General features: G+C 34.8%; 1 protein-coding gene across 2 annotated transcripts in view; it reads left to right on the top strand.

Moving 5' to 3' along the window:
• Positions 1-13,835, top strand: part of Sema-2a_1 (semaphorin-2A) — a 220,006-nt gene that overhangs the window by 167,553 nt on the left and 38,618 nt on the right. For both annotated transcript variants that reach the window (XM_054234520.1, XM_054234519.1), the window contains exons 3-4: positions 8,018-8,105; positions 13,480-13,531. In XM_054234520.1, coding sequence (XP_054090495.1) covers positions 8,018-8,105; positions 13,480-13,531 — 140 coding nt within the window. The remainder of the gene's footprint in view (positions 1-8,017; positions 8,106-13,479; positions 13,532-13,835) is intronic.

Below are 13,835 nucleotides of genomic sequence, written 5' to 3'. Positions count from 1 at the left end.
TGTGATATGCGCTGGTTTGGTAGGGTGTTCATATTTAATTAAATGCCAGACGAGTTTTTACTAGTAATGCGTTGAGGCAGGAGGCGAAAATATAATATTATATTTTTTTTTGTGTTGAGGAATATTCTAGTAAAAATAAATCTATTATTTCTGCATTAAATTTAAAGGTTTTAGTTAGTCTAGTTGAAAATTTTCGTTCTAGTTTCTAGGAACACCATTTTATTCGACAATTAGAAGTTTAATAATCTCATAATAAAGTGGTTTGCCTCAAAAAACGGCAATAGTATATTTTCACCATATTCTTTTGAATTAAAATTTCACCAACAAAATCATTCATCGTAGACTATAAGTTAGATCTGTGGACACAAGTTAAATGTATAGAAACCTCAAAATAAGCTCCCGTGGCTTCTGTCGAGTCACTATCGATGTGTATGGTCTGGTGTTGTCCATAATCACAAAACTGCTTGAGCAGGTTTTAGTACCAAACCTTTTCTTTCTTATTCAACGGTTTATACAGATTACTCATATATTGGAATATAATGAATTATATTTTTTCTATGCCTTGTATAAGTAGAAGCATAAATAGAAAATAAACAAGTAAGGAAGGGCTAAGTTCGGGTGTAACCGAACATTTTATACTGTCGCAATTTATTTATTTAACTTTATTTATATTATATAATACACAATTTGACCCACATATTCGTCATATATTGTATAAAGTCCATTGAAAGTTGGAAACCATAATATTATGTTAGAAGCACCGAGGTCCTCGTGTTCGATATATGGGGCCTTAAAAACCAATGGTCCGATTTCGGCGATTTTTAGAATGGGGCTGCCACACTATTAACATAATATTTGTGCAAAGTTCTGCATCGATATCTTCACTAGTGCTTACTTTATATATTGTAAAGTAAACGATTCAGATCGTCTTCAAAGTTCTGGTATATAGGAAGCAGGCGTGGTTGTGAAGCGATTTGGCCTATTTTCACAACATATCATTGGGATGTAAGGACACTATTACAAACCAAGTTTCTTAGAAATCGGTCGAGTAGTTCCTGAGATATGGTTTTTGACCCATAAGTAGGCGACTCCACGCCCATTTTCCATTTTGTAAATCAAAAATATCTGAGTGCAGCTTCCATCTGCCTTTCTTATGTGAAATTTAGTGTTACTGTATTTCGTATTTCGTTAGTGAGTTAAACCACTTTTAGTAAATTTCAACGTAACCTTTGTATGAGAGGTGGGCGTGGTTATTACCCGATTTCTTTCATTTTTGGACTGTATTAGGATGTGGCTAAAAAAACGACTGCAGAAAGTTTGGTTTATATAGCTCCATTGGTTTGCGAGATATGTACAAAAAACTTAGTAGGGGCGGGGCCACGCCCAGTTCTCCAAAAAAAATTACATCCAAATATGCCCCTTCATAGTGCGATCCTTCATACCAAATTTTATTGCAATAGCTTTATTTATGGCTTAGTTATGGCACTTTATGAGTTTTCGGTTTTCGTCATTTTGTGGGCGTGGCAGTGGTCTGATTTTGCTTATTTTCGGAAGCAACCTTCTTATGGTGCCAAGAAATAAGTGTGCCAAGTTTCATCAAGATATCTTAATTTTTACTCAAGTTACAGCTTGCACAGACGGACGGACGGACGGACAGATAGACATTCGGATTTGAACTCCACTCTTCACCCTGATCACTTTGGTATATATAATCCTATACCTAACTCGTTTACTTTTGGGTGTTACAAACAACCGTTATGTGAACAAAACTATAATACTCTTTTTAGCAACATTTGTTGCGAGAGTATAAAAATTTAATTGCAATTATTAATTTTTTTTGTAATTAAAAACCCACTAAATTTAATTAGAAAATTAAGTTTGACATAGCTGCTCAGTATTTTTACAAAAAAAAGTTTTTTCATGTTCTTTGGTACAAATTTAATCACTTAAGGCCATTTGATGTCTCAAAAATTGATTTACACTATTATTATTTTTTAACTGAATAACATTTTGAGACACAAAGTGGTTTACCACCAATTTATTTAATTTTTTTTTTTTAAATTAATTTTTACCTAAAGGCTCTAAAAGATTTATTAAAACTGCAAATTTTTGACTTTTAAAACTAAATTTTATTTTTTCTATAAAGAAAGCTTCTTTCCTCATCTATCAACTAAAATTCGATTTATACAACCAGACATATAAATATGCCCACCACTGTACAACCACCCACACATTACACTGCACGCTGTATTTATCATTCATTGCTATGCAAATCACTTCTAAGACTAATACTATTATTATAATGTTGCTATTATTATTGCTATGTACTTGTATGTGTGTCAATGTCTCAACTAAGCTTTGTTGTTGCAGCTGACGCTTCTGCCATTGTCATTGTGTACAGTAGCGATTTTTTTATTGCTGTTCAAGTTCTTAAAGCTATTTGTTAGAGTTGTTTTCTTTCTATCGTTTTTTTTTGTGATTTCAGTTGACTTGCTATGTATTTACATACATAGTTTTGTTGTTGTTGTTTTCCTAGCTGATTTTGTCATTGTGGCTTTATTTGCTGTTTTACTCTTTTATTGCTACATTTTCATTTTCGCTATGCTTCCTGTTGATATTTCTTCAGCAATTGCTTTGCTTTGTGTATTTATATGTGGGTGGCTTTCGTGTTTAGCAGTGTCTTGTCTTCATCGTGGAAAAATGGTCGTGTCGCAATACAGACAGCATAATGCTTTACCTCAATCACTTGCTGTAGCATACTTACAGGCGTGCTGTGACACAATTTGCTGCTACTTTGCATTTTAAGCTGTTTTGCTTGCGCTGTGGATTTTACAGTTAGTTGTCGATGTGGGTGGGTGTGTGCGATTTTAAGTGATTTTCTGTGCTTGCTTCTTCTTCTTTTTACATTTTTATTAACCTTTCAGTGATTTCGGTAGAAAATTATTTTTTTCGTTGCCTACTTTTTGGCGCGCAACACATTTTTCGTGCATACTAAAATGCGCGCTGACCCGGGGAGATTATTTTATTACTTTTATTTTTGTATTTTTTTATTTTTTTTTTTATTTTGCATTTTCATTTTCATGTAGGGTCCTAATGCTTTATTATCTGCCTTCCCGCTTTCACCGCATTTTTTCTTCCAGGCGCCTATTTTAGCTTTAATTTTTCTTATTTTCTCCTATCCCTAACACTTTTTGTCGCTCCTTTTGTTTGCTTAGCTCTGTACTCGCGTCCATTAACATGCTTCGAAGTGCTTTTGTTGCGCTGACACTAAAATTTATTCCGCCCAATGTGGCGTGAGCAGCTACTTGAGCGAGTTGTCAACACGCTGGCGCTTAGTTGTTTTCATAATTGTGTGATTTTCTTTGATTTTTACACACAATTTTCACTCTAATATTTTTTTGTATATTTTTTTTTTTATTTGAGATCGCAGCTCATTATCATATTTTTTCCAGATTTTTTTTCTTATTTCTCCTCTACAACTCTTCTCATTTGCTCCAACTAATTACTATGTCTTAACCAACTGATTTCACTTCCGTTATATTAGCTCTTCACACTCTTTACTCTTGTTCAGTACCCACGTATTAGCGCAAATTTATAGCAATAACTTCAGCTAATTGCCGCTATCATGGAGTCCTATAATTTCATTTCCTTTTTTTGTATTCTCATTGTTTTTATTTACTGTACGCGTGTTGCTTTACGCTTCAGCAAGTGACGAGTTAATATGCCTCAAAATGTCACGTGCAACTAACTGTCGGCGCAGCGGCACACCAGCCACACCAGCATCAGCCATAAATATGCATGCACATACCCAACAGCAGCCAGAAGAGAGACTTAGGTACTTATGCTGGACCATAAATTGGGTGTGTCCAGGCGCGTAGGCTTACTAGCGGCAGCGAACTCACGCATACTAGCACTTGTATGTATATATGTCTGTATATACAAGTTGGACGTGCCACATCGTACGTGGTGTGATTAAAATTTACAACACACACTTGACTTATTTGCGAAAGCACAAACAAATACATAAATATACAGGCCTACAATCCTCTACACTTACTGAAATTGCCTTGTCAACGTAAAACTGTCTACTCTTCACATTTTGTTTATTGTAATCTATACATATACATATGTACGACCATGGCAACGATGCCGCGGTCATGCATAATAGTCACCTAGTCTCTCTTACAGCATGTGAGCCTCTATAATAAATACAAAAACAATGCACGCATAGTGTATGAAAGTGTTTGTAAATGGCATTTATGTCGAAAGTGACACTGATGTCAATTTGTGTGTGTGACTGTGTGTACTCGTGTGCTGTATGTGTCCAGTAGCTGGCATGGCCACTGGCTATGTCACACTGTGAATTATGCCACGAAATTAGCCGGCAGTCAGCACAATTAGTGAAAAAATTCATCGCACTTAATGAGAGGGGCGACAAATAAAGTGAATTTATATGAGAGAGATGGATAAGAGAGCTAATATATCTATGAAGTACAGAGTAGGTACAGCTTTGGAAAATTATTAAGACAATTTTGAGCTAAATTAAAATAAAATTTGAAAGAAAAAAAAAGAAAACTATTGAACATTCATTAAAAAAATACTAGATATTGTCCATTATGGACAACAACAACAGGAAATACAAATAAAATAAATACAAGTAGATAACATGACATTTGAATGATATGATGTTATTTATGTCAGGATACAAAACCGTTTCGATTTTCCGTGATCCGATTTGTATAAGAGTATATTTTTTTATAATTTAAAAAAATACATCACAGAACAGTGATTTCGGTAGTAAATACTAATTGCATAGAGTTACTCGAAAGAGTTATAGTTTTGTTCACATAACGATTGTTTGTGTCACCAAGAAATAAAAGAGTTAGATATGGGGTTATATATATATAAATGATCAGGATGACGAGTGGAGTTGAAATCCGGATGTCTGTCCGTGCAAGCTGTAACTTGAGTAAAAATTGAGATATCTTAATGAAACTTGGAACACATGTTCCTTGGGATCATGAGAGGGTTGCTTTCGAAAATGAGCAAAATCGGTCCACTGCCACGCCCACAAAATGGCGAAAACCAAAAACACCTAAAGTGTTATAACTAAGCCATAAATAAAGTTATAACAGTAAAATTTGGAATAAAGTATCGTATTTGTATATATCTCGCAAACCAATGAAGCTATATCAACCAATCTTTCTGAAGTCGATTCTTTTACGTACTCCACCACACACCATGAAAATAGTTGAAATCGGATAATAACCACGCCCACCTCCCATACAAAGGTTAAGTTGAAAATTACTAAAAGTGGGTTAACTCACTAACGAAAAACGTCAGAAATACTAAATTTCACATAAGAAATTGTAGATTGGAACTGCACTCAGATTTTTTTACAAAATGTAATATGGGCGTGGCGTCGCCCACTTATGGTTCAAAAACCATATCTTAGGAACTACTCGACCGATTTCAATGAAACTTGGTTTGTAATAGTTTCCTTACCTCCCAATAATATGTTGTGAAAATTGGCCAAATCGCTTCACAGCCACGCCTACTTCCTATATACCAGAACTTTGAAGACTGAATCTGAATTGTTTACTTTACAATATATAAAGTAAGCACTAGTGAAGATATCGGTGCAGAACTTTGTACAAATACTACGTTTATAGTGTGGCAGCCCCATTCTAAAAATCGCCAAAATCGGACCATATGTTTTCAAGGCCCCATATATCGAACATGAGGACCTCTGTACTTCTAACCTAATATTAGGGTTTCCAACTTTCAATGGACTTTATACAATATGTGGGTCAAATTGTGTATTATATAATATTACTTAAGTTAAATAAATAAATTGCGAGAGTATAAAATGTTCGGTTACACCCGAACTTAGCCCTTCCTTACTTGTTTTTAATAAAAAAATATCCAAATAACAATCTCTTTGTATAGTTTTGACTCGGAATTTCGTAATAAAAAATAAATTTAAAGAATTCAAGCCTCTCAGAGACCTCAAAAAAGACAAGCCCTTTTAAGGACTATTTTCGTGATTTTTTTTTTAAAGAAAGTACTCGATTGAATGTTTCATATTGAAAAAATAGCGGAGTTATGTGCTGTCTTGGGAGGTAGCCCCAAAAAAAAAGGTCTCCAACTGCTTATATGATTCCGGCCGAATGAGTAACTGACGCAAGAAAATTCAAAAAGGGTTTTTAAGTTGAAGATATTACCTATACAATGATTTTAGAAAAATGATTTAAGAAATATATCAAAAAATAACAAAATGGCGTAGTCCTGAACAAAATATGAAATTAACAATTTTCAACAAATCAAAAAGTCATTGTCTAGTAAATCTATTCAAGAATACTCAGTATAAATTTGAAGTCGATTGGTTAATTTCTCGATGAGTTATGATGTCAGCAGTTTTGAGACATGTCGTTTCGAGATAAACGCGGTTAAGGTTTAGACTATGGCGCCTTATGCCTGCGAGCGGTCGCTCTTTAGAACGCTTCCGTTCAAAAACTATTAAAGATACGACCTTACCGCTTTCAGTGGATATTTTTGCATAGAAAAATATAAAAAAGAAACAAATCCCTACTAATATTATAAATGCGAATGTAAGTTTGTTTGTTACGCTTTCACGCAAAAACTACTAAACCGATCATCATGAAACTTTGTACATATACTCTTGAAGGTACTAGAAGCAACATAGGGTACTTTATATTAAAAAAAAAATTTACGAAAGGTAAAACAATTGTTTCTCAAAAAATCGTCAAATGTAGCTACTTCAGTAATGAAATTTTACCGTCATGAAGTTTCAACCCTGAATACTGTAATACCGTCCCATTGTATGGCGGTAACGAAAATATCTAATTTAATTGAATATAGTTTCAACTGTTTATAATATTTCTATATTTATTGTGACTTTCTTCTGTCGTTACATGCAGTATAAAACTATTCCAATTTTTGAGGTTATCCGTAATTTTTGTGGTTAGCTGTTACTTTATTATTTTAGATCTTACTCGCTGATGTTAGTTTTTACTCTGTTTTTTTTTTAAATGCCTCGAAAGCGGAAATCTGGTCTATCCAAAAATTCATTCAAATCAAGAAACTTCGGCTCACGCAGAGCTGAGAAGACAACAACAAGCAGAGCGACAAAGAGTTTTGAGAGCAGCTGAAACGCCTCTTCAGGCACGAGTTCGTTTAGAAAGACAAGCTGCACTGCAGACAACTAGAAGAGCGATAGAAACACCAGAACAATCGGTAGTGGTGGACTCTTCTTTCTCGATGCACCAGGAGTAACTGGAAAAACGTTTTTACTTAACTTATTATTAATGTCCGTCAGAAAAGACCAAAAAGTAGCAGTTGCCGTAGCTTCGTCAGGTATTGCCGTGATGCTATTAAACGGCGGTCGTTCGGCACATTCCGTTTTAAAATTACCATTGAATTTGGCATAGGAAGATTCGCCCATTTGTAATTTTAGTAAAAATAGTTCACGAGGTAGAGTGCTGCGAGAATGCAAGCTTTTAGCAACAACATTTGTATAGTGATCAGTGGTTGTGTGCAAGAGCAATATTAGCACCAAGAAATGAAATCGTTAATAGGATCAACACTGACATTTTAAAGGAGGTTCAGGGAGAAATGAAGGAATATTTGTCAATGGATACAATTATGGATACGGAACTAAGTAGTTCATATCCTGTGGAGTTTTTAAATTCACTTGAACTATCGGGTGTACCGTCACATAAACTTAAATTGAAACTAAGCATATATTAAAGTGTTGAAACTTCTGTCTGTAGTAATTTTTAAAAATTGTTGATCTCAGCCAAACAATCAAATTTAGTTATCATATTGACTCATTTCTATTATTATACCCTTACCCTTTATCTCTCATACTTATTTAATACCTCCACTGCGGGCGAAGCCGCGGGTATAAAGCTAGTATATTATAATTATAAATAAAATATTTAATATATAACTTGGTATATACTTTTCTGACTTTTTCCTCCATTTTTACTTTCAGATCCTGTCAAAGATTTCAGTTGTGGCGCGCTCTACTACAAAACATTCTACTTTGATGAGAACAATAATGCGCTCTATGTGGGAGCCATGTAAGTATTGCTAAAAATATTTATATAATGCTACAAAATATATTTGAATGCCTTATGAAGAATGAAATTGAGGATTTATCGAACAATTACGATATAATGAAGAAACTACCAACACATTTAGAACCCCATTGGTTTTCTAAAAGAAATATCATAATCATTATTATATATTTAAAAAAAATACATTTTGTGGTATTTACATTTTTTTTTGGAAATAGAATCGAAAGATAATAAAGCTGTAGAAAACCATTGATTACTAGAAAAAAAAACAAAATTTTATTAAATGTAGACTTTAAAGAAGAACAAGTAGTCTAAACACTTAAATACAACCAATACCAATAAACACAATCATTTACTTGTTGCAATATTTCTTACTTCGATACCAAAGCGAAATTATTTAAAAGGACAAGTCGTGAATCGAGTCTCAATGAAGGACTTCACAAATAATTTGAAATTTCAGTACACTGTGTATTTATAACTTTTCCTTGTAAATAATTTTTCCAGAATTACCTCTGCTTTAAGAAGGCTTATTTATTTTCTATTTATAAGAAACCATCTTTCTCTTTTCGCCTTCTCTTTACTTTTTCTAACTGCTCTAACTGTTTAAAATCACTGTGCAGACACCACAGCTTAAAACAGTTAAAGCCTCCCTACATAAAAACGTATGAGGCACCCCCACCTCCACCCACATAATTAAGTACACCAAAAGTGTTACCACACAGAGTGCTACAGCCTCAACTGGCACTCCAAAATGGTGCTCACACACTTAAAAAAAAATTTCAAATTTGTCCATCAGCTGCGCTCCAACTTCACATTAATTTTTCAACGGCGCCATTCTCCCCTACCATACCCCTTCCATGCACTCATAATCACTCGGCTCTATTGAAATATGAAATATGCGTTCGCTTTGTGTGGGTAAATTGTGCGCAACCTCATTTTTGAACAGTTTCAGTTTCAAATTTCACAACAACAACTATAGAGCACGGCTGGACCATTTTTGGGGGTGTAGAAGTATTTGAAGGAAGTAATTAATTGCAGCCTAACAAGCACCAAAATGCTCGAGGCAACGATGCCGTAAAGCAGTAACTTGCCACAAGCAGCCAAACGAAGTGCCCCATCAACTACTACAGTTATATGGCTATAAAAACAGCATTAACAACAACAAAAGCAACTATAAGTACTTCGAGCTCTAAACGGATTGATAATGAGTGGAAAAATGATGGCGATTTCGCTAAGCAAAGAGTTGTTGTTGCATTGAACTTTGCGCGGTCTCACGGGAAACAGTTTAGTCGCGCCTGTGGGCGCTTTCATTGTTCGTGGACTGTTGTGTTTGAGTATTCGCCTATATTTATCAGCGCCTGTGCTTGGTAGTACAGAATCGATTGCCAATGCGACACTTCGTTAGTTGTTGGTGTACGCTGAATAGGCAGTTTTGATTTCCGCTACTCAATTATGAATTATTAAACATAATGGATCGGATTACTTTGGACAGTACTTTCATGGCTACGCAGCTGTGTGCTTTAGTTGCGAATGATTTCGATTTAATTTTATGCGTAGGGTGGCGTTTTAAAGTTTTATAAAAAGATCTGCAGAAGAATATAGAATTTGTATATTCAAATAATGTTTAAAGAGGCTGAAACTGAATTGGCTGTACTAAGGCATTAAATTATGTTCCGAAATTTGTCTAATAAACGCTTTAAAATATTATTTTTGTAGAAAAAAAAACACATCCCTTCCGAATCGACTGTTTTGGGAAGCTGCTATACTGAACCAACCAATTTGATGTCTCTAAATTACCGTTCTTGAGAGAACCCTTTCTAATAATGACGCACTAGGCTCCTACAATTCCCCAAACTCCCCACAATTCAAACTTCTAGGACCTCTTGTATGACGCCTTCTTAAAATTTCGTCAAATTTTGAAGTTTGCGGTTGAGATCTAGGGTTGTTTCAATATCTAGTGGTTGGATAGATATTTTTTTAAGTTATTAGACCTGATTCTCCATTCGAATGCGACGTTAGTCCTTGTTCGTATATAAAACCGGATTCGTATCAACTGGGTATACCCGACTGACTTGGGTAAATTAAAGTTCCGACCAAGAAAATCACCTCCGTCTTTTTCTCAGTCTGTACTGAAATCGTCTGGGAAAGCTTTTCCAGGACCCAACATAAGTTTTTACCACTGTAAGCTATAAGACGCCAACTTTCCATTACTACCTCTCACAATTCAACAATTAATCTCTGATCTCTTTGCAACTGTTCAAACAATGACTGCTAGCAAAGAGAAGAGGAAATTTACAATCGACGAGAGAGTAACTTGCTACTTAATCGACTACTCACCACCATATTCACCACGAAAATCACTCACCTCGCTTTTATACCCAACTTAGAGAAACAAGAGGTATCGAATCGAGTTAAGAAAGGGAGTATATATATAGGGAGGATGAGAAAAATATCTATTTGAAGAGCTTATAAGACCCAATTATATATTTTTGAAGGAACACTAGGCATAATGTGATGAAAACCTTCTTTTCCATTAACAAAGTATCTTGGTGTAAGGTGAAATTATGATAGGTAGACTATGGTATAGGATTTTCTTAAAACCAAAGATGAAAGTAAGAGTATATTTTTATAAAATTAAAGCAAATCTGTATTTAAACCAAAATTCTTCGCTGTTAGGCTAAAAATATCTAAGAATCGATTTCATAGAATAAATTTTTAATATCTTGTAACCGAGTTAATACATTACTTAGCAGATCTACACGATTCTTTGGGCGTAACATTAAGATTTAGTGCAGCGCCAATACCGTTGCCGCTGACTGCCCTGCGCAACTTTAACTAACTTGCAGCCATTTGTTCATGCGCTGCCACTAACATATGTACCTTCCCATTCTCAGTCTGATATATAATATACAAGTAATATTGTATCACGCGCACACATATAGTGCCACCATTGTATCCTCGTACCGATTTTATAGCATAGCGCTTTTCAATGCCAGCGACTACTTAAAGGAGAGAGCATCAGCGAAATGAAGATTAATGGTTGCAGTTGGGGAACAATTTAACCGCATTATGCCCTCAAGTATAAAATACGAAAAGCATAAAACAAAAAAAAAATAAGAAGAAGAAGAGGAGCATGTAAGAAGCGGGTATGTTGTAGGAGGAAACACGAAACAAGTGAGGAATGTAAAGAAGAGGTTCCCACGCGAGCGACAAAACAGCAAATGTGCCACAGCGGCAGTGTTGCTTTAATGTAGAGAAAAACTTCGAAAACTTGAGCTTTTAAAGAGCGTGGAAAATTTTCCAAGCTTTTAAATATTTTTTTTTTTTTGGAAATTTCAGCACTTTTATTGTTATGTTAACTTTAAATATTCGCTCCAGCTATAATTCTTAATTTTACCGTTATACATATTTACCATGCAATTTAAATTAATAACGCATGAAAATTAATTTACAATAGACCTACTTTTTATAAAATGCTGCGAAAAAAATGCTTAATTTATCGTGCAAAACACTTGCACAACACCCTCGAAAGCTTAAAGCTCCATTGTCTACTCGTATTTATTATGTGCCGCTAACCTTCCAGCGCTATTTGTTAAGTGAAAAGTTGTGAATTAAAAAGTTTTCAACTTGACCGTTACTGAACCGCTTGCTCGTAAATCAGCACGGTCGGCTGGCAGCTCGGCTGGCAGCTTGGCTGGCCTAGCTCGCATAGCTCGTATTGTGTGAAGATTTTCTATGTGTTATTGTTGTTGTTGTATGAGTGTATGTGCGCACATAAGTGTTAATTGTTCTCTGTTTCTATATACTTTATTATATATATAGCAGCATTGAATGCTTTATGCATGCGTGAGTTATGGCATTCTAGCGCTTTTCTTCTCAATTTCCAAGCCTCTTGACCGCCAGCAATAATTCTCGAAACAATACCCCGAACTATATAATGTCACTGGCGGCCTTTGCAACTCGTACCCCGCTTGCCAACTTTCGTTTGTCCTTAAACTTCCGTTCTGCTTTAGTTGTTTTAGTTGTTGTCATCGGTTGTTTGTTGTGCTTGAAATATTGCCAGGCATTTCCTTGCTCTCAGTGCCCCAAACAGGATATGTGTTGCGTTAGTTCAATGTTTAAGTTTGCTAATTGCTTGCGTACATAGCAGAGACCTTGAGAGATTCTTGCAAATGAGATTTACTGCTAAAAGCTTGTATTTATTAGAAGGAAAAATGCTTGATTTCTTTGTTTGAATAGTGGTCATTAACGTTCAGCTGCTGAGACTTTGATAATAATATATTTTGTGACATGTTGGCAGTTCAAGTGCTTCGAATAATAGAATGCTCGAATAATAATAGGATATAAGCAATATGTATGATTATTATGTAGAAAAATTCTGAATTTAACTGCAGACAAGACCATGTACTGCACTTAGTTACTTAGTCACTCTAAGAAAACTCTAATAAATTCATAACAACTTCCCCGAACATAATTTTTTTCTCTGAAGAATATAGATCTTAAATTAATTTTAGTCCAGACTTGACTCCACTCCCTTAGAACCGAATTAAAATTTAAAAAATTTAATACTTAAACATCTCACTAATAATCTGCGCCTTAGCTCGAAGCAACTTCTAAGGAGCACTTATTAGAAAATATACTGTACTATCACATAGATTAAGTGACGAGGAAACAATAGCAATTGTTATAGATTTCGAATAAAACGCTCGGTAAGATCTGGTTCGTTTTCGTCATATTCTCACTTCACATCAAAGATTGTTTCATGATATGATAGAAGGGAGAATGACGTCACTTACTTATCGGAAGACCAAAATGTGAAAATGAGATATACCACTAGACGAAGAGTGAGAGAGAGGGAAAATATTCAATACTAACATTCATAAGTCGACTACGTATGAAACAAGCATCGCACTATCTATCCCATAGAATAATTATAGATTGGATAAACTGATTAGATCAGTCGCCACATTTGCAGAAATACTAAGATCTAGTGGTTTAAGGAACCAGAAAACATCTACTTTACAATCTACGTCGGTGGGATGTAATAAAGACTATCCTATCGGTCAAATTCAGCAACACTTTCCCAGAATCTCTCGCCAACAGCGCCCTTAACTCTGGCACTAACAACTGATTTATCAGTATCGACAGACCTATGCAACCTTAACCAAAAGCAATCTCACGAAGTTAGTTCTCAATATCTAGGACCGTTCAATGAAGTTACAAGGCAACAGTCAGAACTATCTTAGAACATTTAATGATAGAACATTAATTCAAAACAAAAATAAATAAGACTTGAAGCTCAATGACAACCACTTAGTTTTTATAAATTATTACAATATCAATATCAATTAATATTATACTTTCTTTCCTTTTACAGGGATCGAATATTTCGCTTGAATCTGCAGAATATAAGTCAATCAATTTGTGAGGTAAGTACATACAAGCCACTTCTATACGAAAACATACGAAAGAATTTCGCGGAATATACCAATGTAAATACAAAAATAAATAATATAAAATAAGAATGCATGCTCGAAGTAAAGTAAAATATCAAAGTAAAATACCAAAGCAACATTTCTGCGAAAGTGCTCCCAAAGCGAGGTACACAATGTGGCAGAGTTCTTGCAGCTAAGCGAAATCCAAAACAGGAAGTGAATCAAGCAGCATCAAGCAGCGCGACTAAAGAGACATTTCACTTCAAACACAAAAATGAAAATAAACGAATTTGGGCAA

The sequence above is a fragment of the Zeugodacus cucurbitae genome, chromosome 6 (assembly GCF_028554725.1).
Source record: "Zeugodacus cucurbitae isolate PBARC_wt_2022May chromosome 6, idZeuCucr1.2, whole genome shotgun sequence".
NCBI lineage: Eukaryota > Metazoa > Arthropoda > Insecta > Diptera > Tephritidae > Zeugodacus > Zeugodacus cucurbitae.
This window is presented reverse-complemented; position numbering and strand designations above follow the sequence as displayed.